General features: G+C 38.0%; 1 protein-coding gene across 1 annotated transcript; it reads right to left on the bottom strand.

The window, feature by feature from the left end:
* Positions 1-1,611: 1,611 nt before the first annotated feature.
* Positions 1,612-19,733, bottom strand: LOC143292398 (splicing factor U2AF 50 kDa subunit-like). Its single transcript, XM_076602631.1, has 12 exons — positions 19,600-19,733; positions 18,095-18,227; positions 16,532-16,644; positions 15,466-15,602; positions 14,520-14,636; positions 13,884-14,022; positions 11,574-11,653; positions 7,721-7,843; positions 6,809-6,895; positions 6,258-6,384; positions 3,281-3,384; positions 1,612-2,251 (listed from the first exon to the last, which is right to left on the bottom strand). Exons 1-12 carry the CDS (start codon positions 19,643-19,645, stop codon positions 2,120-2,122), a joined length of 1,338 nt encoding a protein of 445 aa, XP_076458746.1. The 5' UTR covers positions 19,646-19,733; the 3' UTR covers positions 1,612-2,119.
* Positions 19,734-23,140: the final 3,407 nt, after the last annotated feature.

The raw sequence follows: 23,140 nt of genomic DNA, 5'->3' as shown, positions 1-23,140 counted from the left end.
CATTTGAGTGTGTGTGTGTGCATGTCAGTCTGTGTGTGACAGAGAGAGAGAGAGAATGACAGGAATTTTTGTTTACAATTGTTGCTGAATGGTATTTTATCGTTGCTACTTTCTTACAGTATCATCATCTTCACTGAAGGACTTTACTTCCCCACAACCATGTGAGCCAGTATACAAAGCAACAAAAATATTTGAAATTGTTTTCGGCACACTGTATACTCATGCACATTATGCACTTCAGATAATGGATACCCATGCTGGCAACATAATATTGTGTCTGTTTCTACTGTTTATTCTTACTGTCTATATCCATGATATTGTGTATAAAAATAGAGTAAAATTTGTATTAAAAATATAATTGTATCTGCAGATACTGCCTTTTTTCCAAATCATGTAGAAGTACTTCCTGCTTCTGGGTGTAAATGAATTACCTAAAATAAAATCCTGTAAAAGGTAAGATCTCATATGTCAGCCTTTGGAGAGAGGGTGTTTTTTGGTTTTTTTTGTTTTTTTTTTGGTTGATGTTGTTGTTACAGATTTGTTTTGCCTTGTTTAGTCTGTTTTGTTCTGTTTTGTTTTATCTAGCTCTCTGTAATGGAAGATGCTACTGTTCGTTTTATATTGTTTGTTTCATACTATTCTCTGTATTGTATACTTGTTTTTGGAAAAAAATTTTAAAAAGTTAAAAAAAATAATATAAAAAAATCCTGTAAAATCAAATTAAAATGTCACCTTCAAGATTATACATATATATAAAGAGAGAGAGAGAGAGAGTACATGCAATCTGCTTCACATAACAAAGGTTGCCTGCCACAACTGACTACATGACTGAGGAAATTTTGAGAGTAATACAATAGCTTTGTGCTTCAGAAATTATGTTAGTATTTAGCTCAGTGTTGTGAAAGCTCCTCTGTAAATATATATCCATTACAAACATTATATAAGCTATGAAGACCAAGCTTAGTTAAATTTCCATTTAATTACCCTTGATTTTATATCAGTATGCGCTGGTCAGATTTGGCATTACCATGAAGTGCCAGACTGATGAAGTGCCATGCCTGACAATCCTGACATGGTCATAAGCATTACACCACTTAAAGATGACAACAAAGGTGAGCATGCGATATCAGCTTGTTCCCCAGTAGACACTCTTAGCAGGACAAAGATGCATGAGATGATTCAGTATTGTGGATCAGTAAGAGGAAATCCTGCATGGAAAAAAAAACAAAACATCACAAGACTGAACAGACTCAGCAATAAATCTGACACACTACTAAGTGGAATCAATCTCTTTGAAAATCTCATAAATCATCAGTATGTTAGAAATCTATGACTCAGAGAACCTACATATAAACAAAAAAACTGAATAAGTGAAAATTTGGCCAATAGACAGTTTTAGCAGGAAATCATCAGTATATTCATATTATATAGTCATATATACATATACAGAAATTGTATCTTCTTTCATATGCAATCTGCAAGTGTGTGTGTGTGTGTGTGTGTACATATGCATGTGTGGGTGTGCATGCATCAGAACAAAAAAGAAACTAGTTAAGCAAGAAATCGATAAATACCAACTCATAAAAAACAATTCTGGTACACAACACTTACTGACTTGGATTACTGGTTTATTTGTATGCATACAGTAATACATTCACACACTGAGAAAAACATGGTCTCCACACTTAACTTCCTCATGAAAAACAAAACTCCACATTTATCTCACAGTTAAAAAAACAACAACACACACACCACAGCATTCTATGGTTTTCAAGAATAAAATCTAAATATGTGAACTTTTTGGTTCTAATATTCACTAAATAACTGTCATCTTGATACAAGGTCAAAATCATGATATTGTGATACAGGCAGCCAGACTGACAGTGCTAGTGCCAAAACTGAATTGTACAGAACAGCTGATTCCATTCACAATAGTTAGCATGGGTACCCGCCATGGGCGGTAACTGATGAGCTATAAAACAGCTTTTCAAAAGTCAAGTTCACTTATGTAGCATTTAAAAAAAAAAATTATATACATATACCCTGGTCTAAAGCTGCTACTTCCTGGATTAGGATGAAAACATAATGAAGAAAGGATGATGTAATGAATGCAAAAGCCTTAAAATTCACGCCGATGATAGGCATCAGGATCAAAGTAAGATGTCACCACCACTCTGTTTGAGAACTTGCGTCCAGCCAGTGCCTGTTGTGCTTTCTGGCAGTCTATGACCGAGTTGAACTCCACAAAAATCTGAAATGAAACCCATCAAAATTCAAAATAGCAAATGGATATCCACTGCCAACATATAATAATGCACACCATATTCACCTCTGGATTCTTTTTTGGCATCAATCGGTCCACTACCTTCCATTTCTGTGTCTGGAGACTTCTTTCATCTTTAACAAAGATACTGGTAATCTGATAGTTCTTACAACACTGTCTACAGAACATTTATCAGAGGAAACCACCTGAACTCATTCTGCCAAGTGCTCAACAGACACCACTGTGCATATTTCTGTGCCAATGTCCGAGCAATGCTTCAGCTTCTGAGCCTATCAATTAAGTTGGAATAAATCTACTTAATTAACTTTATAAAGTCATTTTTGTAAAATGTTTCTTGCCCTTGAACTACTGTTTTATATTTATGTAACTATGTCTTCTTCTGAAGTTTGATAAACTGAAATTGTCATACCCAATCACCTCATTCCAATCTATTCTTGTAGACATAGTATACTCAAGTATGGTGAGTTCTGCTACAATTCCCCATAGGAAAATCATAATATAAACAGACTTTCTTTTAACAAAAGGACAATATTAGTATAGCCTCTCTGAATTACCAGGAATTTGGAAACTTTCAAAAGAGAAGGCATCTTTCATTGTTTATGACAAAAAAACTCATTCAATATATTTCCTCCAAGACAAAATTAAATTGCTTTCTATCTATTATAAAGTAGAATGGGGATAAGCTTGTTCTTTTGTATCCAACAATATGAACTCTGGAGGGGTTGCAATACTGTTTATAAGATCAGATGTTTTGTGACGACAAGTCACAGCTGATTTACTGACTTAGAAGCCAGTGTACAAATATTTTTGTTTCAGAGCGAGGGCAAAATCTTTGTCGTTTAATGCATATCTCAACCACTACAGAACACAAGTACTGTTTCGAGTGGTTTACCACTCCTCAAAACTTTCCCACTTTCAGTATAGCAAGAAGCAAACAAGCCTGTCTTTAGTGATAATGAGTGGCAACCAGACTGTTATCATGGCAAGAAAACTGACCTTGCCCACTCCTGGCACCTCCACCCCTTTGATGGGCCGTGGAATCTCCAAGCTGCGCACAATGCCGTACTTGCCACACTCCTCCTTCACATCTTCCAAGATATCTGTTAACACACACCACAAACGTAGTTATTAAAGATATCTGTTAACACACACCACAAATACAGTTACAGAATTGAGCAATCCGTCACAACAGGGACAACTGTCTCTCACTACTGGCTTCACCAAACGGTAACAGCTTTATACAAGAAGTGAACAGGTGATGCTCTTCTCTCCTCATATCACATAGGTCAGGTCGCATAGTTAGAGCTAATACATGGTTATCATACACTACAGTGATACAGGATGTTCACTCATTTTGGTTAAATACAACTCATTCTATTTTCATAATCAAAACTGTAGTGCTTTAGCTACAACATACAGCTTATCATATTCCCCCCGAGGCTGCTCATAATTAATTTTGAACCTTTCAAATCTTCTTCTGGATATTGGCAACAGATGTCATTTTGAAAGAAATGAATATCAAAGTAAAAGACCTACGCACTTTCTGCCACAGAGAAAGGGACAGCATTCAGCATTATTTTCTTCTGGCATTGTGAAACCACAAGTCATTTTTGGAGAGCTTTTGAACTGCTGTTTAAAGAAAATGATGTCACCTCCAATGCTTCAAAACATCTCATTCTTTTTGGCGCAAGTAAATCTTCTGCTAGCGACAGTGTTTTGAGCTATACTCTTCAAGAATCCAAATGTATGTCTATTGATGCAAGATACAAAAATATGCGCTGTTTATAAATGCATTCCAAAATCATTTAAGTTTAAAAATAAAATACAAAATCATGGAATAATAAATGCATAAATAACTTTAATTCTTTCAAACAAAAATCCATAGCTTTTAGAGTATAACTGTCTAAATTGTTATTGCTGTGGTTCTTTATTGGCTTTTTGTTTTGTTTTTGTTTAAAGCTGCCACGCTACTTATCGGATTCCCAAAACAACTCATCTAGGTCTCCTGTCCAGTGAATATATGATTCACCATATCTATTATCTACTAATTATCTATCTAAACATTCTAATGATATCTGTGTAAGCTTTCCTTCACCCCTTTTGCTCTATCCAGCTGAAATTTTAGTACTTTTCAGTTGTCACTGATACTGTGCTAATCAACAGACTGCATATTATCTCTGCAATACTTTAATTAGTGCAGTTTGGGGTAATAATCATACAGTACTGTATCATGTTATGTAATGTTGTGTAATGTATTTTGTGTGGGTATGTATGTATGTGGGTATGCATATAAACAGGAATACAACCATTAATGGATGAATAAACAAACAGGTGCATGGACTGTATGAATGAATGTTTATGTGTGTTATGTTCTGTTGTCTAAAGTAAAAGGAGTGTTTAAAATTTGAAAAAAAAAAAAAAAAGAGGCAAGGCCTTAACACTCATTCAGTATTGCTAAAATATGTATTATTATAAAGCTTTGGGTTAACAAAAGAAAAAAAAAAAGCCTCAGCGCTGATTCGAACCCAGTATGTTCGGGTGGGAAGATATTGTCTTAGCCACTGCATTATCACGGATCTATCAATGACGTTAAAAAATTAACATTAAAGCATACTTTTTTAAGCGCGATAAATTGACTGCGGTATTTGAAGTGATGACGCGGTTTAAATCATATCATTTTGGTGTATCTCGAGCATTTAAGAATTATTTAACATCCACGGTAAAGGAGACGCTGCCATTGCCTCAATCAGACTGCAACATTAAACCGTTTTCTCTGGATCTAGACAGAGTTACAAAAAGTTTAGTTACAATCGCTGAGAAAGTATGACATGGTCGATTCAAGTTTTTTATGTTCATTCTAGTTAATTGAGTATCCACTTTAAAATATTCATATGCAGTATTGGAGTGATGGCCAAGAGGTAACACGTCCGCCTAGAAAGCAAGAGAATCTGAGCGCGCTGGTTCGAATCAAGGCTCAGCCGCCGATTTTTTCCCCCATTCCAATAGACCTTGAGTGGTGGCCTGGACGCTAGTCATTCAGATGAGACAATAAACTGGGGTCCCGTGTGCAGCATGCACTTAGCACACATAAAAGAACCCACAGCAACAATAGGGTTGTTCCTGGCAAAATTCTATAGAAAAATCCACTTCGACAGGAAAAACAAATAAAAATGCACGCAGGAAAAAATACCAAAAAAAATGGGTGGCACTGTAGTGTAGCGACGCACTCTCCCTGTGGGAGAGCAGCCTGAATTTCACACAGAGAAATCTGTTGTGATAAAAACAAATACAAATACAAGTACACATATCGATGATGTAGTCTGTGTCACTGTATATGTTCTGTCCAGAATTATTTTGTTTTAATTATGAACAAGAAAAAACAAGATCTGCACAGACCAGCCTAGACAAGGCTGACTGAAACTCAGTGAAACGGTCAATTCAGTTTTTCTTTTAGGTTCATTCTACTTAATTCAGTGTCCACATTAGAATATTCATAAGCAGTAAACACATCGATGGTGTATTTAGCGTCACTGTGTTTTGTCCAGAATTTGTATTGCTTTACTTATATTTGCAAAGAAGAAAAACAAGGTCACGCCGTCTTCTTTTCAAGCATCACCCACACCACTGCCACTGGGATGTGGAAATACGGTGTTTTCAGAATCCTGGGAACAGCCTCAACGAAATAAACTGTCAATGGTACAGGAAACATGCCTTAATTTGGTAGGCTTACAACCTGTTATTGGTTGACTGTGAATTTTTTTTCCAATTATTTCTAAGCCAAATTTGGTATTGACAGACAAAGTATTTCCAGAGAAAATGGCAAAGTTAAAGTTTACCATATACACACACACACACACACACAAAACCGAAACCGAATTATAACATTGACTCACTTTGTTTACACAAGTGAGTCAAAAAATCACACAACTCTATAATCTGCTCATGCCGGGTTCATCAGCTACATTACACATACCTTCGTATTCTTCCTCATCTGTCAGCTCCTCTGGCATAATCATGTTCATCAGACACAGAACCTCTGTAGCCATGCCTGCTCCCTGGTTCAAATTCAACCCTGGCACCTGCAGCTGTACTGGGGCTTGCTGAAACCATCAAAACAATATTATATATACTGGACATGGAAAGCAGTCCGCAAAAGCATTCATTAATATGTTTTTAATAAAATTACTTTTAGTTTACAATCTCTAAATAAATAAATAAAAAGTTCATTTTAAAGTTTAAAATTTCTAAACCTGGAAATCAGGGATCCAGTTTTGTGTTTCAATAAAATATATACTACTGAACTTAATGTAAAGTCTGTTTTACTCTGATAAATTCCACCAACAAATAGCCCAAGGATCTGTGTGAATAAGTGTGCTAATAAATTCAACACCCAGCCTGACTTTTATCAACTTATATTACTTTTTTTTTCTTTTTCAAGCTGAAAGAAACATGTTTTTAAAAAGGTATTTAAAACCACCAGGAAATGAACTGTAGTGGTGGCAGCAACAAACTCATTTTACTTACATTCTGTGCCCCCTTGGCTCCAACACTGGCACGCTGTACAATGAGTTTCTTGTCTCCCAGCTGCATCCCATTCAGTCCTGCACATGCCTGAATCACACAATTCACCACTGCTCATCAACAGAAGTGGCCATGCACAGCAGCGCTTTTCATCAGCAAGCACTGACTGCAAGTCATTAGGACACATCATCATTCCCCCACTTCCCATGCCATCCCCTTACCAAAATGACTTTATTATTTCAGCAAGAGAAATTAAGTGTGGTGAAGTCTGTGATACATACAGATTACAAGCATCACAACAAAATTTGGCATACAGCATAACAAAACCACACACAACTGAGTTATGTCAAACCAAATCCTAGAAAATTAATCTTTCCACTTTTTAAACACACACACACAAAACACACACCAAATCGTATGCAGGCATATGCACACATTTTGCATTTACACTGGCACAAAATACTTAACATTCACTACAATGGCTGCCCTCGTGTGAAGTGCAACCATCCACTAACACACCTACATTGAGAAAGAATCGATGACGATGAAAACATGCACTGACATGAAATGCTGGAAGTGGTATGGATCTCTCTCTACATCTTGTGATTTTGTGCGCTTGTGTTTATCTGATTTGTGTGCTTCCATGATCTGAAATTACTTTCTTCACTGACCCTCTTTGCACATATCTCAGTATCTGGCAATACTTATTCATTAATTTCATGCTTTTTCTCATCAACATCAGCATGTCACAGGGGACACACACACATAACACTTGCCTCCTGTTTCTTTGTGACAAGCAGTAAAGAACAAACCCCATATGCCTGGAACTTGGTCACAGGAGAACAAAGCTGACACTACTGATAGGCAATGAAGACACCACAAATCTCCTGAAGACACCATCCAGAGAAAACCCACCTGATCAGTTATGTTGGGATCAACATATTCACAGAAAGCGAACCCCTTGGACAGCCCAGTTGCATTGTCCCTAACCAGGTTGAAGGCCTTCAGGGGACCGAATGAAAGCAGGAGCTCCTTCAGCTGTACAAAAACAAACACAACAGTCAATGCTATATCAACACTTCCACATAGTCAACATGTTCTCACAAAGGTTCTCTTCCTCCAGATTTCCCTTACATGCTTACTCAGAATAACTAATTATAAAATGATATTATCAATCAATTTGTCATCATTTTTCTGCTCCAGAAAGCTGTAATTGATTTTCTACTCCCATTTTCATTCCTCTACCCACCCCCTTTCTCCTCTGTCCCCCCTAAGCAATCCCTACCTACCTTCTCATACACACAGTTCGAATTTGAAATCCTCTTCAGTTCTCAAACCTCCAGCTACCCCACCCCCTAATGTGCTTTCTGTTTAAAATCAATTTGCAATTTATCTTATCAATCCGGAAGCACCTGTTTACTTATCATGAACAATAGATAACCCATCATCCATCTTCAATAAAACCAATTTTTTTCTTGTTTCTTTTTTTTTTTACTGATACATACAGGATGTCAACATCACTGCATGATAAAGAGAATATCATCATTCAAATAAGATTTTTCTAAAACACAAAGGACGACTATCAAAATATGTTTCAATATACTAATACACTGGTAATATGAATGATGATCCCTGTACTTACCATGTAAGAGGATCAGATGAAATGTGGGGTCATGCCAGCACAAGTTACAGTATTTTAGATGGAATGCTAACAAGCAACATTCCATTTGTTGAAGAAAAAAAGAATTTACAGGGATGTGAGAGGGATTGAATCAAAAAAGCGTACTGTAACTGGGAGGGGCGTGGGGGTGCGATAGCCCCTGGTGTGATGAAAAGGTGACACCTCAATGGCAAAGCCCCCCTGAAGCTGACTAAAAAAAGTTTACAAACTCAAATAACAGTGGGAAATACCAATGTTTCATTGTTCTGCTGGAGTCGGTACCTTTTTTCAAATATACATTAACACAAAAGAAAGAACAGTGTTTCCTATAAGCCTAAAATGGTTTTAAACAAAACATATTTTCAGTTTGTGATGGAGATGAATCTTTGGTACTTTGGCTGTAGATCCCAGATCTAAATAACATATACTGACTGCAGACAGCAAGTGTACCACCATATCATCGTATCATTGACAGATGTAATTTTAGGTTATAAAAAAAAAAAAAGGCGTTGTAAAGTTCTGCTGCTTATGGTGACGTATGGTCCCTGTGGCTTGACAGGGACAGTGATCATGCATGTGTGTTTGTATTTGTGAGTGTATGTGCGCGCACACGCATGTGCCTGTGTGCGCATGGGTGCAAGTGCGCACGTGCCATGCGTGTGTTTATGTGTGTATCTGTGTGGGGTGCGGTTGACAGGATGCGTGTGTGCGTGTGTGTGTGTGTGTGTGCCTCTGTGTGTGTGTGTGTGTGTGAGTGTGTGTGTGTGTGTGTGAGTGTGTGCCTCTGTGTGTGTGTGTGAGTGTGTGCCTCTGTGTGTGTGTGTCTGTGTGCCTCTGTGTGTGTGTGTGCGTGCGTGCATGTGTGCGGGTGTGTGTTCCAAGGCCATGGGAACATCCATCCGATCCAGAGGGCAGAAGTGAATCTTTAGTTTTTTTGTTATTGTTTTTAATTTGAAGCACGTTTGTCTGTTTATCGCTTTTAATTCAAAGAGCTCTAGATTTCATCAAACAACTCAGAATTGACTCTTAACATGATCTCAGTAGGGCCTAAAGCGTAATATTTTGCACAAGAGTTGGTCCCATCAACACATAACACATTACAAACTGCCTTTCATTATCAGGATGGATGAAAAGAATGTGGCAGGTTTTTTTTGTTTTTTTCGTCAAAGCATCTTTGTTTCTTTATTGTTTTTTAATTCAAAGCACGCTAGATTTCATCAAAACAACTCAGAGTTGACTCTCAACCAGTCCTAAGTAATAAACAATGTCTGATACAAGAATTGGCTCCATCAACACAAAGCAGATTAGATACGGGCCAATTGAATGACCTCTCGTGCTTTTCTGTGGCAGTCTACCTTTTTTTTCATTTCTTTTTGTCAAATACATCTGCAGTAGCCCATTACCAATCCACTTTCTCTCTGTATTTGCACAGACCTTAGGAATGATTTTTGGGGCTTTTCTACAGCAGTCACCTTTTTTTTTCTTTTCTTTTTTTTTTTTGCTTTTTATTTAGGTGAAACAGAAAATTGCATTTGCGCGTGCTCTCACATCCCTGAATTTATAAAAACTTTATGAAAACAAATGATACCATCTTTATTATAACACATCACTCGGAAAATTATGTGTTAATACTTTCCGAAATGAGGCAAAGATGGATGATGCACACACACACGCACACAAATCCTATCAATGAATGTCAGAACAGAAGCAGTGAAACTTGCCTGTGTCTTGGTTGGGCACATAAAACAGTTTGTTGCAAATAGGAAGGTATGCAAGCGATGGGGTTTTCAACCTCTCCCCCTAAGCTAAGGAACAAAATGGGGAAGAAAGAAGAAAAATCGTGAGTCTCGAACTGGATTTATCACATCAACTACTATAATACATGTCATGGTCAAGAAAATAAAGAAATCAAGCAGTGCTGACAAACAATCCTGAAATAATCCTTTCATAAAAAAGTGTTATGAATGTACTCATTACACTTTCAAATCCCAATTATGCTACTACTGATTCAGGATCGTCAACACTGCTTTTTCTCTTCTCAATCCTGAAAAACCTGCTGAAAGAATCAAGCATTCTCAACCTTTTTCTAGCATAAAACAGAACTACACAGCCTTTGTAAAGCAATCCCACAAACTAAACAAACCTCTTCCTTTTTTTTTCTTTTTTTTTTAATTAATGCTTTACTTTCCTCTCAAAGTTGAGTTCACCCTGTATCCATTTTGTTTTACCCAATTTGTTGACACAGGACGTTGTCAATGGAGTTCATTACCCCTGGCTGTACCTGTTTAAATGTAAGCACTGCACGTGCCTGCCACTTGGGCCTGAAAAGAAAATCCCTGCAACGATTCATGCTGCAAAACGATAGGTATACTCTGTGAAAGTAATGGAATCTTCCAATCCTGAAGAGAATGCTGAAATGGGCTTCAACCAATGGGACAGGTATTTTTCTCCTTTCGGTCTGTATTCTACTTATATCATCACAGGTGATAGGCTTCTTTACTCACTCTGCTTACTTACTTAAATATATTTCTTGTGGATGCACTCTTCTCAGTCTCATCAAAATGCCACCAGTAATTATTTACTGACAACTATTTCAGTGCCAGTTCATCCACGCAGTACTTCTTACCACTGTTTTTCTATCAAAACATTTGGAGACTTATCTGAGAAAAGGAATAGGCACAGTGCAATTCACACCATATATTTCTAGAGCCCCTATACCAATTTTTTCAATGGATTCTTTAATTCTGAACCCCCCAAATTCCTGTCAAGTCAAATTCAAGAAAAGGCCTAACAGATCCTGAAAAAAGTTAGGAAGGAAGGCGGGGAAGACCTTGTATGGACGAAAGCGTTCCAGTCGTCTTTTCCTGTTCCTGTTTAAATATTGCAACAACCAAGACACCGCAGACTCTGAAAAAACAGTGCTGCCTTGTAAGCGCTGCAACGAGTGCTCAAACATACAAGACATAGCCTGGACTCACACATCACATGTCTGGCAAGAGAAGAAACCTCATGCCCCACTTCCCCACCCCCACCCTTCATGCCAAACTCAGTCAAGCTGTGTCCAGCACAGTCCGTTTCAATGGCAGTGATCCTGCCAGACCTACGTACTTGATCCTCCTGCAGATAGCTGGGCACACCCCCAACAAAGATCTTGTGAGCTGAATCCTGTACAACTGTGGACACCACACCTGCAACAAAACCTATACCTTCACACAAGCAAAACACAGGGAACAGGTCTACCCCATGACTGTGCAACAACACACCACCAATTATTCGTTTCACTAAAAAGGCTGAAACAACAAGGTAGCATGAACTGGGAAGAAACACTTACAGACATGGCAAAACAAAATTAGCTATGGGAACCATGTTGTTTAAATGGTACACGAACAAACAAAAACCCACCCCTTTGGAATGAAGCACTGAACCAGCTAGTTGGTTGATCAAACACAACATTATTAATATAACAAATTATTTATACAGTTTATGATGGTAATGCTGATGATAATGATTATGACATTAATATTTGTTAATTTCATTTAGTGTGTGAGCTAAAATGCCAATGTGTCACAGAGTGCAAAAAAAGAAGATAAAGAGCATATGGACTGAAAATAAGGTGACAGACAACATTAGATTAAAAGTGAAAAAGAGTAACACAAGAGAATATTTTTACTGATATACAACATCATGTTATATTTTTTAACTATGTATCATATGGAATATAAATGCATGAACAAATGAATCGAACTCAAAACAAAAGCTTCATGGCACACTAACACAATCTACAATGACTCAAAATGGCCCATGCTGCAAAAGAATCCTGCGAATCTGATTCAACTGTACTAAAAACAGAGACTGGAAAACAGATCTTGAGATATTGTTCATGCTCCTTATTTTTCACTTGACACTTCCTTTTTTTTTTTTTTTTTTTATTATCATTATTGGTTATAATACATTTCTGCTTTTTTTTTTTTCTTTGAGAGGGGAATTGGGGATGGAGATGGAATGAGAGCCAGGACTGTTAGTACCAATGTCTTCAGTTTTACTTCTCTGGAAAACTGTTAGATGTTGTTTTCAATATTTCCAAAAGGATGTGCTGTTCAAGTAATCACAGCAAAGGTAGGTTAACTTGTTAAGTAAATCATTTTCCTTAAATAACAAACAAATCACTGACAAAAGACAACACAAAATCATCTGCATACTGAAGCAATTCAGATATTAAAGTATTACTCTGACCACTCATCTCATTTGACAATAAGTACAGTCCACAGATGACATGAAATTGAGGGTGATTATAATATACTGCAAACTACCTTGTAAATGCCCATCCCCCACTTTGAAAAAACAACAACGAAAAAACAAAAAACAAAAAAAAATTCATGAACTTGGGATAAATCAGTTTGCTATAGTGTGAACGCATTGCTTTTACAAAGCAGTGCAGATTTAGATCTATAGAGAAAAAATAGAATACCCGCACCATATGTCTAAGTAAAACTAAGTGCTTCCAAAAGGGTTAACTTGAAGTGCCCCAAAACACCAAGCCCAAACTTTAGAGTGATTTTTGTGAAAAAAAGGGGTAGGCTTACAAGATAGTTTTCAATTTATTCTGTCGCATATGGGATTATCAAAATGAGCACATCCATCAATCTGCTTTGGAAGAAGGGATCACTGGAGACAAACATGAGACAGCAGGAAGAGAAGACAGAAGTTTCAGCAAATATCATTTCCTATCCATCCAGGGGTGGATGAGCACACATGCAATTAACTCCTACCACATGTGTAACACAAGAATTAATTTCATGCTCATACATTTGCAGAACAAGACGAAAAAGCATTTACTACTTCCTATATTGGCCAAAGTCATGGCCCCCTCATCCCTCTTTCTAAATCAGTTGCAGTGTGAGTGTGCATGTGTGTTCGTCTGTGTGCGTGTGCGTGTGTGCATGTGTGTATGTGTGCATGTGAGTGTGTGTGGTGTGTGCATGTTTGAGTGTTCTCTGCTGTGCAGGCAATTGTTTGTTTTTTTGTGCCTGTTTTTTTGTGTGAGTGGCACTGCAAAAACACAACCAAAGTGTGGTCATTGTTATATACCCAAAACAGACGAAGTTCAATCATTCACTCATTACAAGATTACAACCTTTACCTTTCAAATATATCTTTCCTGAAATGATCTACTGGGTACATTTTCAACCACCTTCAAGATTATCTTTTACAAATCAACCTACTGTACACATCTAATTAGCCTCCCTTATTGCAGGCCATTTTCTTCTTGTCTTTGAACAGCAGGAACACCTGAGAGATGCAATGATAAAAAAAAAAAACAATGTGACAAAAACAATAAAAACAATTAAGAAGAAAAATTATATAACAAACTGATTTTTAAAAATTCATTCGTAAGAGAAATAGAAAACAATTATTTACCTGGCACAGCCAATGTTGGGTTTTCTGCCATTCCAGGCAAAGGTTTGTAGTCACTTGGACGACGAATCTTCAGTGGTTGATTTTCATATGTGATACCGTCGAATGCCAGAGCCTGTGTCGTCTCGTCCACAGATCGCAACTATCACAGTCAAAAGACATTATCAATATGCATGCCCAATCACAACCATGACAGACATTTAAATTGATTTTTTCTCAATCAACTGTATCAGCTGTTAAACAGAGGAAAAATGTGTAAACATCATACTGTGCAGACATCACAGTCACACTGGGCACTGCACTATCAAAGAGTACTTACGCTCGAAACCCTGAATGCTCCACTTATTACAGTTATAAATAATTGCCATATAGAAAATGCAAAGAACCACTTTCCAGATATGTAAATGATTCTTCAAATGATATTAAAAAAAAAAATGATACTGGAAACCATGATTGCTGAAATAGATCAATATAAAGAGGTATTCCTGTAAAGTAAAAGATACAGAATGTAGAGTAAAACATTATTTATATAGAATCTGAACCTCCTTTTACAAAAGCACTTCAAAACCATGCTCCAACAAAACAAATGAAAATGACTAGACATAAAATATTTGTCAGTCTCAGATTATAGTCACTGACCTCCAAGAAAGCAAAGTTCTTGTCCAAGTTGATGTGCACAGCTATGACAGGGTTGCCTTCAGCTTGTGCCAAGCCTGTGATCTTCATCTGATGGTTGAAGAAATCCATCATAGATTCCTGAAATACAATAATTCCAAATTACTTGTCATTATCAACCATGACTGTCAACACAGATTCTTCAATTGTTTTAAATTCTTCTTGGTTTCTTCTCTTTCCACCCCTCCTTTTCTTTCCTGATGTTTGTGATTCCAATTTATAGTATATTAAGGGTTATCTGCCAAAACCATGCATCGTTTAAAGCTTCATTCGTTCTATAGTTAATAAATTCTCCAGTTAAAAAACACTGATGTAACATACCAATTATTTACGAATTTCAATGACTTTCAAAGAGATATTGATTACAATTATAAGTGTGTTTTGTTACTGTCTTTATTTAACAAGATGAAGCCAAGTGATCTGGATCCGAGGATGGACAGTATTCTTATGAATTCAAGGGGAGAAAATGGAAACTGTGGGCCATTTGGCTCAGGTCACTAAAATGAAAACTCACTGGTTGATAATTCACATCACTACCACCACAGGCTAGTTATCACCCTTTCCTATCAGCTTGCTCTAGCAATCTTTCATCATCTTTTGATCATTTTAATCACTGCTTGATTTTTGCTAATTCGGTGTAGCTTTTTTTTTTATTGAGAACATGGCAGCACAGCATTCAGAAGCTCAGCATTTAGGCTAGACTCAATACGTAATAGTTGGCAGATCAGCATGACTGATAATTAACAGTAACTTGACAACAACAACAAAAATAAATAACGTATCTTCTCTAGTGAGAAAATGAGTGGATATCCTGCAAGTTTTGGAATATCTCATGGATGACCAATCCAGATTAAACATTCACCAGTATTGCACCAACAAATAATGCCACAAACAAGAAGAAACAAGATACCTCTGTGACACCAAAGGGAATGTTGCCAACATACAGACGACGAGCCTGGCGACTCATGGCGCTGCCAGGCAGAGTGACAGTTGCATTTGGATTGATGGAAGCAGAGATGGGTATTGCCTGAGGTATCTGGCCAGCAGCTGAAACAACCATTATAAATCCAAACTTCAGATGGAAAAACTTTTCTTTCTATAAACAGTACTTAACAAAGAGCTGTTTACAAAGGCGTTAGCTCTAAATCTAATGGAATTTTCCTTCAAACTCACCTTTCACTCATGATTTAAAAATCCTTCAAACTCACCTTTCACTCATGATTTAAAAATCAAACGAAAAGAGGGATTCCACATCACACTAACACACACATGCATGGAACAAGGAAGCTGTATCAGTACACAGGCTAAGAAATATTCTTTCAGTTTCATGACTGGGCTGCTTACTACCAAACCCTTGTAACATATGTTTAATCAACCACTGTTTTCTTCACCCATGACCACATAACATTGAAGCTGTTACAAACAGTGCAGTGCAAAAAAGCCCACATACAGAAATAACTGAAAGTTGGAGTTACACATTTTTTCAGGTCCAATTTGGATGCAATTAGTGGAGAGGAAATGTTAAGTGTTATTCAGACAATTTCATACACACCTGTTCAACACCAATAAATGCATTTCAATTAATACACAAACTGCTTTTATTTTTCAAGCTATATAGCAAGGAATGCATTTAATATGAATAACATTTTAACTCAATACCAAATATGGATTCTTGCACCTCACTAATCCTTTGCAAAACACACATGAAGCAACCAAGAGATCATTAATAGAAATCAACAATCTGACAACCAGAACTCCATCTATATTCTTTTTCACCTGATTCATAATTATTGTGTTTTATCTTCCAACTCCCAAGGTTCACCACAGATAAACAGTTTCAGTTCATTCTGCCCATCACACTGTTATCATAACCACTCATTCAACATCAACGTCATTAATATCATTAAAGTCTTTAACTTTCACTGAGCTTCACTCACCAAGTTTCATTAAGGTCTTTAACTTTCAGTTTCACTCACCTTGCATTGCTTTGTATTGCATTGGAGTAACATGCTCAAAGCCTGGAGGAGGGATATCCCAGTACTTGTAAGGCTTCTTCTTTCTGGGCTTTTTGGAACGTTCCTTCGAACGGCTGGAAGAAAAACAATTTCAATTTGATAACAATGCTTCATTTCTTTCAACCACCTAAAAATATGTACCGTAAAGTTTGGTCTATAAGCCACAACTTTTTTACTCCAGCTTCAACCTCTGCGGCTTATACATTACAATGATGCGGCTTATTTGAGGATTTTAACAATCCTGGGTCACGTTCTTGTCTATTCTTAGCTGCCCTTCAACTCACCAAAATCATGATTTCTGTCCATGAATTTTTGGATGAGCTTCAGGATAGTGTGCTAACTGTTCATGTTTTATAAATCAAATCCACACACATTAAAGCCTTCAGATCAGCATTCAGTTCTACTCTGCTCAAGCGTACACCCTCATCATGCCGAAAACACGACGTTATGCCTATGATGCAGCCTTCAAACTGAAGGCGGTCGACCTAGAAGACGACAGTGCTAGTGACAAACCAGTAGCAACCTCCACCTTCATGTTCATGAAGTGAAAGCGAGGCTGAAGTCAGTGACAAGATGGCGGAGGAAGCTGTGCTGGTTCTCTTCAACTCGGACACTGAAGACGAAGATTTCAGTGGATTCAGTGAGCAGGATGACGTTGAATAAATGTGACTATCCCTAAATTATGGTGTTTATTTATTATTTTTTTGTGGCACTAGCAGTATTTTCGCTTGCTTTTCTTTGTGTTGTTCCCGCTTGTGTTTATTTCATAACCTACAGTATTGACAGCTTTTCTGTAGTATCAGTATGTGTTCCGGTACCAGAAATAAGTGCGGCTTATAAGCCAGTGCGGCTTATGTATGTATAAAGTTCAATTTTTTCCAAAATTTAGTGGTTGCGGCTTACATACCAGTGCGCTCAATAGACCGAACTTAACGGTATGTGGAATTTCAGTAAACTGCACTTGACATCTATTACCAATTCACTGCATATTTATATGGGGGAAAAAAACAAAAAGTAAAAAACACCAGGTGATGAAATGAAAAGAATCGCTAACGCTGTAACTTAAAGCCTGAAAAAAAAAAAAACCAAAAAAAACTGGAGTCTGTTATTAGTAATATTAATAATATAAAATTAGCATCCAGAAAGTTTATATCTCTTTCTTGCTTTTCTTTCTCTTTCAATAAGGGTGGGGGAGTTCTGACAGTTGTGACTGTTTCCTTCCTGCTCAAGTCATTTCAAATCAGTAAATTAGATATTCATTTCCACAGTTCTGGTGACTCAAAAGACAGCTCCTTTTTTTCTTCTTTTTCTATATCATATATACTTTTTTTCATCTTTTCACTTTTCTCATATCTTTTTTATCTTTAACTAAGGATAAAATAATAAAGATACAAAAATACCAACATATACATGCCTGTGAATTTTAACTACATTAAAGGGAAGATAGGGGATGGTGGGGTAGGATGGAGCAAAAAAATAAATGGAGACAAAGGGAGAGCGAAGAGTAGAATCCAAGTCACTGACCTTCTGGACTTCTTTCTGCGAGATTCTTTATCTCGTGAACGTCTGCGATCTCTGTCTCTGCTGCGACTTCTGCGGCGAGGTGACCTTGATCTTTTTCTGTCTCTGTCATCACGCCTTGACCTATCTTTTTCATCTGTAATCAGGTTAATATCATTTTCATTTGAAAGCCCCAAACCCACATTTGCTTTATCACAAAGTGGAAAAAATGCCATTTAGAGATGAAATGTGAAGCAAAATTCCACAAAAATAAGCTGCATCTGTATAAACACTTCCAATAAAAGTCATCACTGTTAAGTAATTTAAATATGTTTTGGGTTCTTTTTGAATAAAGAATAAACCACGATTTTTTTTTTTTTTTTTTCAAATTTCTTTTTGATTAGCTATGAATTAACAATGAAAATGTTCTCTGAATGTATCAAATTTGTTCATCTGCTGTTGGTTCACTCACGTTCACCTGATTTTATTGAATCTCTTCTTATTCATCAGAATTTTATGGATTCTGAACAATAATTACATTCAAATGTCTTCTTTTTTTTCTTTAACATTCCTTGTCCCCAACACACAAGTACCTTCACAATGCGGAATTTCCTAATTATCCACTTCAAATACAGAACCTGTTTCAGAATAAAGATGTTTGTTTACTCCAGAAATGGTGAATTCAAGTGAAAGAAAACAAACACTATAAACATTGATGTGAATGAAATGCATTACAGGAGGTAAACATAGCTGCCTGTAAACAAACACTATAAACACTGATGTGAATGAAATGTATTACAGGAGGTAAACTTAGCTGCCTGTTAAAGTGTTATTCAACTTATGGTGTTCATAACTGAATGCTAATAATCAGTCTTTCAATGTGTTTATTTACATGATAAAACGAATAGTTTTAAGTTCGTAGGAAAAGAAATAATAATGTTCATAATTTCAAATGGCTGTGGACATTCCTTCTTTACATTTCCGTGCCCTTTCTAAAGTTTCAAGGTAAATGCAGTCATGATAAAATTCCAGAATGTGTGGAAAGAACTGATTTTTATGTTTTGAACCCAAATTTGGTATCAACAAACTATTTCCAAAGAAATAAATTTGTTAAAATTCACCAGGGACACACAAAACATGCGTATGTTATACTCAACCGAAACACGTGTTAACACTCGCGTTGAGTGTAAACAGCCCCAAAAGACTGTCACAAACATGGTCCACACAGGACAGGACTGTATGAATTTTTCGATGTTACCTGAACACCACATTAGTACAAATATGTGGCGTGTATTCAATGTCTTCATGCAGTTCATTCCAAACTGATGCGTCTATTACTGTATTAAAAACATCATCAATCTGAAGATAAAATGATTCATTGTTCATCAGACACGCGATAGCATTTCCAAGTTGATATATTGTGAAGCCTGAGTTCTGGATGGCCAGATCGTTACCATCGTTGTCATGTTCTTAAAAGGCTGGGTACCTAATGAAAACTAACAATAATTTTATTCGTTTACAGATCTTACCTTTGTTGTCAACCTTCGTTTCATTTTCTACTGCGTTGTCAGCCATTATGGCAGTAACTCAACGATATATCAGAAACGTTTTCCACTCAACCTACAGTTCGCCCGCACTTTCAATATGGCGTCCGTCGATTTCCTTTTCGCTGCACGTTGACTATACACAAAACAACTGCGAAAGCACATGCCAGAGTCTCTTTGCACAAACTAGCTCCCAGAGCAATGTACGCTGCAAACACAGTACTGTATCTTATATCTTATTTTATTAAGTCTAATAATGTATTATACATACGTGCAGTATACATCCCACACATACATAAAGTAAAAGTACTACACAAAGTCGAAGAAGACAGGTTTGTTTGGCGGTTTTTTGTTTGTTTTTTTGGGGGGGATGGAGGGTGGTGCGGGGGGTTGAGGGGGGTGGAGGGGTTATACACATACATACTTGAGTTGACTTGACTTGACAACGGTTTAGGCCTCTCCCGAGGCCTGTTCGTGTTCCAAAAAGAACTATCACTGAATTGGTTGCATGCGTGGCGAGCGCGGCTAGACCAAATCAGTTGCTCTGACAAGATGGGTTGTATAGACCAGGTAGGCCCCTCCAGTGTTTATCTAGGCGGCTCTTGAAGGCGTTGACTGACGGCGCCAGGACCACGGAGTCTGGGAGACCGTTCCACTGTGTCACCACTCTATTAGAGAAATAATTCCCCCTGACATCAAGGCGAAAGCGTCAGTTGTTTCTGGAGCTTTAAAGTGTTGCCTCTGAGGTTTCCACTGAGTGACGACTGGAACACTGGCCTCTGTACATCATAATGACCATGGAGGTATTTAAATACTTCTATCATGTCCCCTCGCAGCCTCCGGTGTTCCAGACTTGGCAGCCCCAGCAGTCTCAGTCTCTCGGGGTAAGGCTTCTCTTTCAGTGAGCCCAGGAGTTTTGTTGCTCGCCTCTGGACATCCTCGATGTCATTACATAGCGTTTTGTGAAACGGTTGCCAGACACAGTGGCCATATTCCAACAGTGGTCATACATACGTACATTAGAGGAGATGCCACACGAAGATGAGGTATACTCTCTCCTTCAGTTCATTAGAACCCAAGAGGCTGCAAAGAAAACCAAAGGTCTTGCTGGCTTTAGCGGCGATGGCGTCAATTTGTTGCTCCAATGTGTCTTCTATGCGGGGCGTTTACACTGGGACAGGCATAAATTTATTATGGTATACTTTGATGACGTAGTGACTGATTCCAGTGTGTGGCCATGGAGGTCAAAGGGGAAGTTTTGGGCGGTGCGTCGTCAGTCTGGTGACTGGACTGAAGTACAGAATACTTGCCAAGATGGACCATGCATGTCCAAGCTGGCCTCTCATGCAACAGGGCGATCAAGGTCTTGTTATATTGGTATTGTATTGTACTACTCTTTTGTCACAACACGTTTCTTTGTGAAATTCAGGCTGCGCTCCCTCAAGTTGGGAGAGCGCGTCGTTCACGGTACACTGGTGCGTGTGTGCAGTGTGTGTGTGTGTGTGTGTGTGTGTGTGTGTGTGTGTTGGAACATAAGAAAGGATTCGTGTAGTTTTACTGCATGCTTTTTATGTTTAAGTTTATTTTGTGTTTATGTTTACTATTGTTTGTTTACACTAATTTGTCTCTTGCTCTATTTCTCTCTCTTGGTCTGTTCAATTCAGTTCAAATTCAAGTTGGGCCGGGTGTTTTGGGTGTTTGTATAACTTGAGTGTGATGGCGAATTGGTGTATGTTAAATTTTATGTATAGGTTTATGTGTTAGTGTTAGTGGTGTGTGTGTGTCTGTGTGTGTGTGTTTGTGTGTCTGTGTGTGTGTGAGAGAGAGAGAGAGAGGGAGAGAGAGAGAGAGAGAGAGAGAGAGAGAGAGAGAGAGAGAGAGAGAGAGAAAACTGTGAACATGAAATAAAACGAAAAGAACAATTTAAAAAAAAAAATTTAAAAAGATATGACCAAGAAAAAAGGGGGACATCTGAATAAGAAATAAAAGAAACCTTTTTTTTTCTACATTCAGTTGGGAAAAAAGTATTCAGATGGCAGACAATGTCATCAGCGAATCAGAAACTACCTCAGGTGGCCGGTGCGGCAGCAAACACCAAACACAAGTATTTCATAACTTGAACTTGAACTTGAACTGTACGATGTTTGAGATCCAAGGACCTGTTCATCGCTCCGTGTGGGTCATCAATTGTACATACTAAACTTTGCATGCGTGGCTTATTGGCAAGACGGATTGTACTTGTCTGTCTTGTTCTTCCAGTAGACATCCAGTCTGTTCTTAAAGGCATTCACCGACGGTGCCAAGACCACTTCGTCTGGGAGACTGTTCCATGTCTTGGTGACCCTTTCACTGAAAAAGTGTTTCCTGGTGTCGCAGTGGGTGTGGTGCGGGAACAGTTTATTCGCGTTTCCTCTGGTGCCTGATTCCTCTGCAGTTTCAAGTTTTGGTTTTTCGGTTCTGTGGAGTCCGTGGACATACTTGAATGTGTCTATCATATCCCCTCTGAGTCGTCTGTGTTCCAGGCTAGGCAGGCCGAGTCGTTCTAGTCTTTCCGCGTAAGGTAGCTCACTGATCGAGGAGATCAGCTTTGTGGCTCGGCGCTGCACGTCCTCTAGCTGCTTACATAATGTCTTGTGTCTAGGTTGCCACACAGTTTGTGCGTACTCGAGGATAGGCCTCGCTATTGTTTTGTACAGCTGGATGAAGAGCTTGCAGTCTAAGAACTCGAAGGTTCTGCGGATGATGCCAATTACACTGTTCGCTCTTGCTGTGACACTTAAATTTGAGGTCGTTATCAACTTGAACACCGAGGTCCGCTTCCACCTCACTTTCTGCCAAGGGTATTTCACTGATGGTTCCGGTTTCACTGCGGCATCTACATGCTTCATATGGTACGATGCTATTGATTTTCGTGTGCCGATTTTCATCACTTTGCATTTCTGTGGGTGGAATCTCAGAAGCCAATCGTTTGACCAACTCTGGAGGCTGTCTAGGTCTTGCTGGAGAGATGCGATCGATTCCTGGTTGTCGCTAGCGGCATAGATTTTTTCATGCTCGTCAATAACTTTGTTGGCATTGTCTGAGTAACAGAGGAGGGCAGCCTGGCGGTGCTCTGCTGATCGCATCAAATTAAATTTCGCTTACATCATCTCAAAAAACATAAAACATCGCCCCACACATTGAAAACGAGACAGTTGTCACTGAATTCAACACGCACTAAGAAGATGATTTTACTGCAAAGTATGTTCCTCATGAACTACATCGTCTGTTGCAACTCAAGCAGCTGTGATCTTAAACTCCGACCTTGCAAAACCACATGGCGGCAACTTTGCAGTGATTTTATGTGATTTAAGATTTCGAAGGCTCTTGAGGCCCAACTAGCGCGCGAACTAGGCTTATACACAGGTCAGGCATCTGCTTCCTTTTTTTTTCTTTCTTCTTCTTCTTTTTTTTTTTTAAGCAGATGTGGTGTTGGATCAGTGACGTTTTGACTGATGTCGCCAGGAAACTGAAACCAAACATTTTT

This window comes from Babylonia areolata, chromosome 18 (assembly GCF_041734735.1).
Source record: "Babylonia areolata isolate BAREFJ2019XMU chromosome 18, ASM4173473v1, whole genome shotgun sequence".
NCBI classification, from domain to species: domain Eukaryota; kingdom Metazoa; phylum Mollusca; class Gastropoda; order Neogastropoda; family Buccinidae; genus Babylonia; species Babylonia areolata.
The sequence above is the reverse complement of the archived record's forward strand: the minus strand, read 5'-3'. Positions and strand labels throughout refer to the sequence as shown.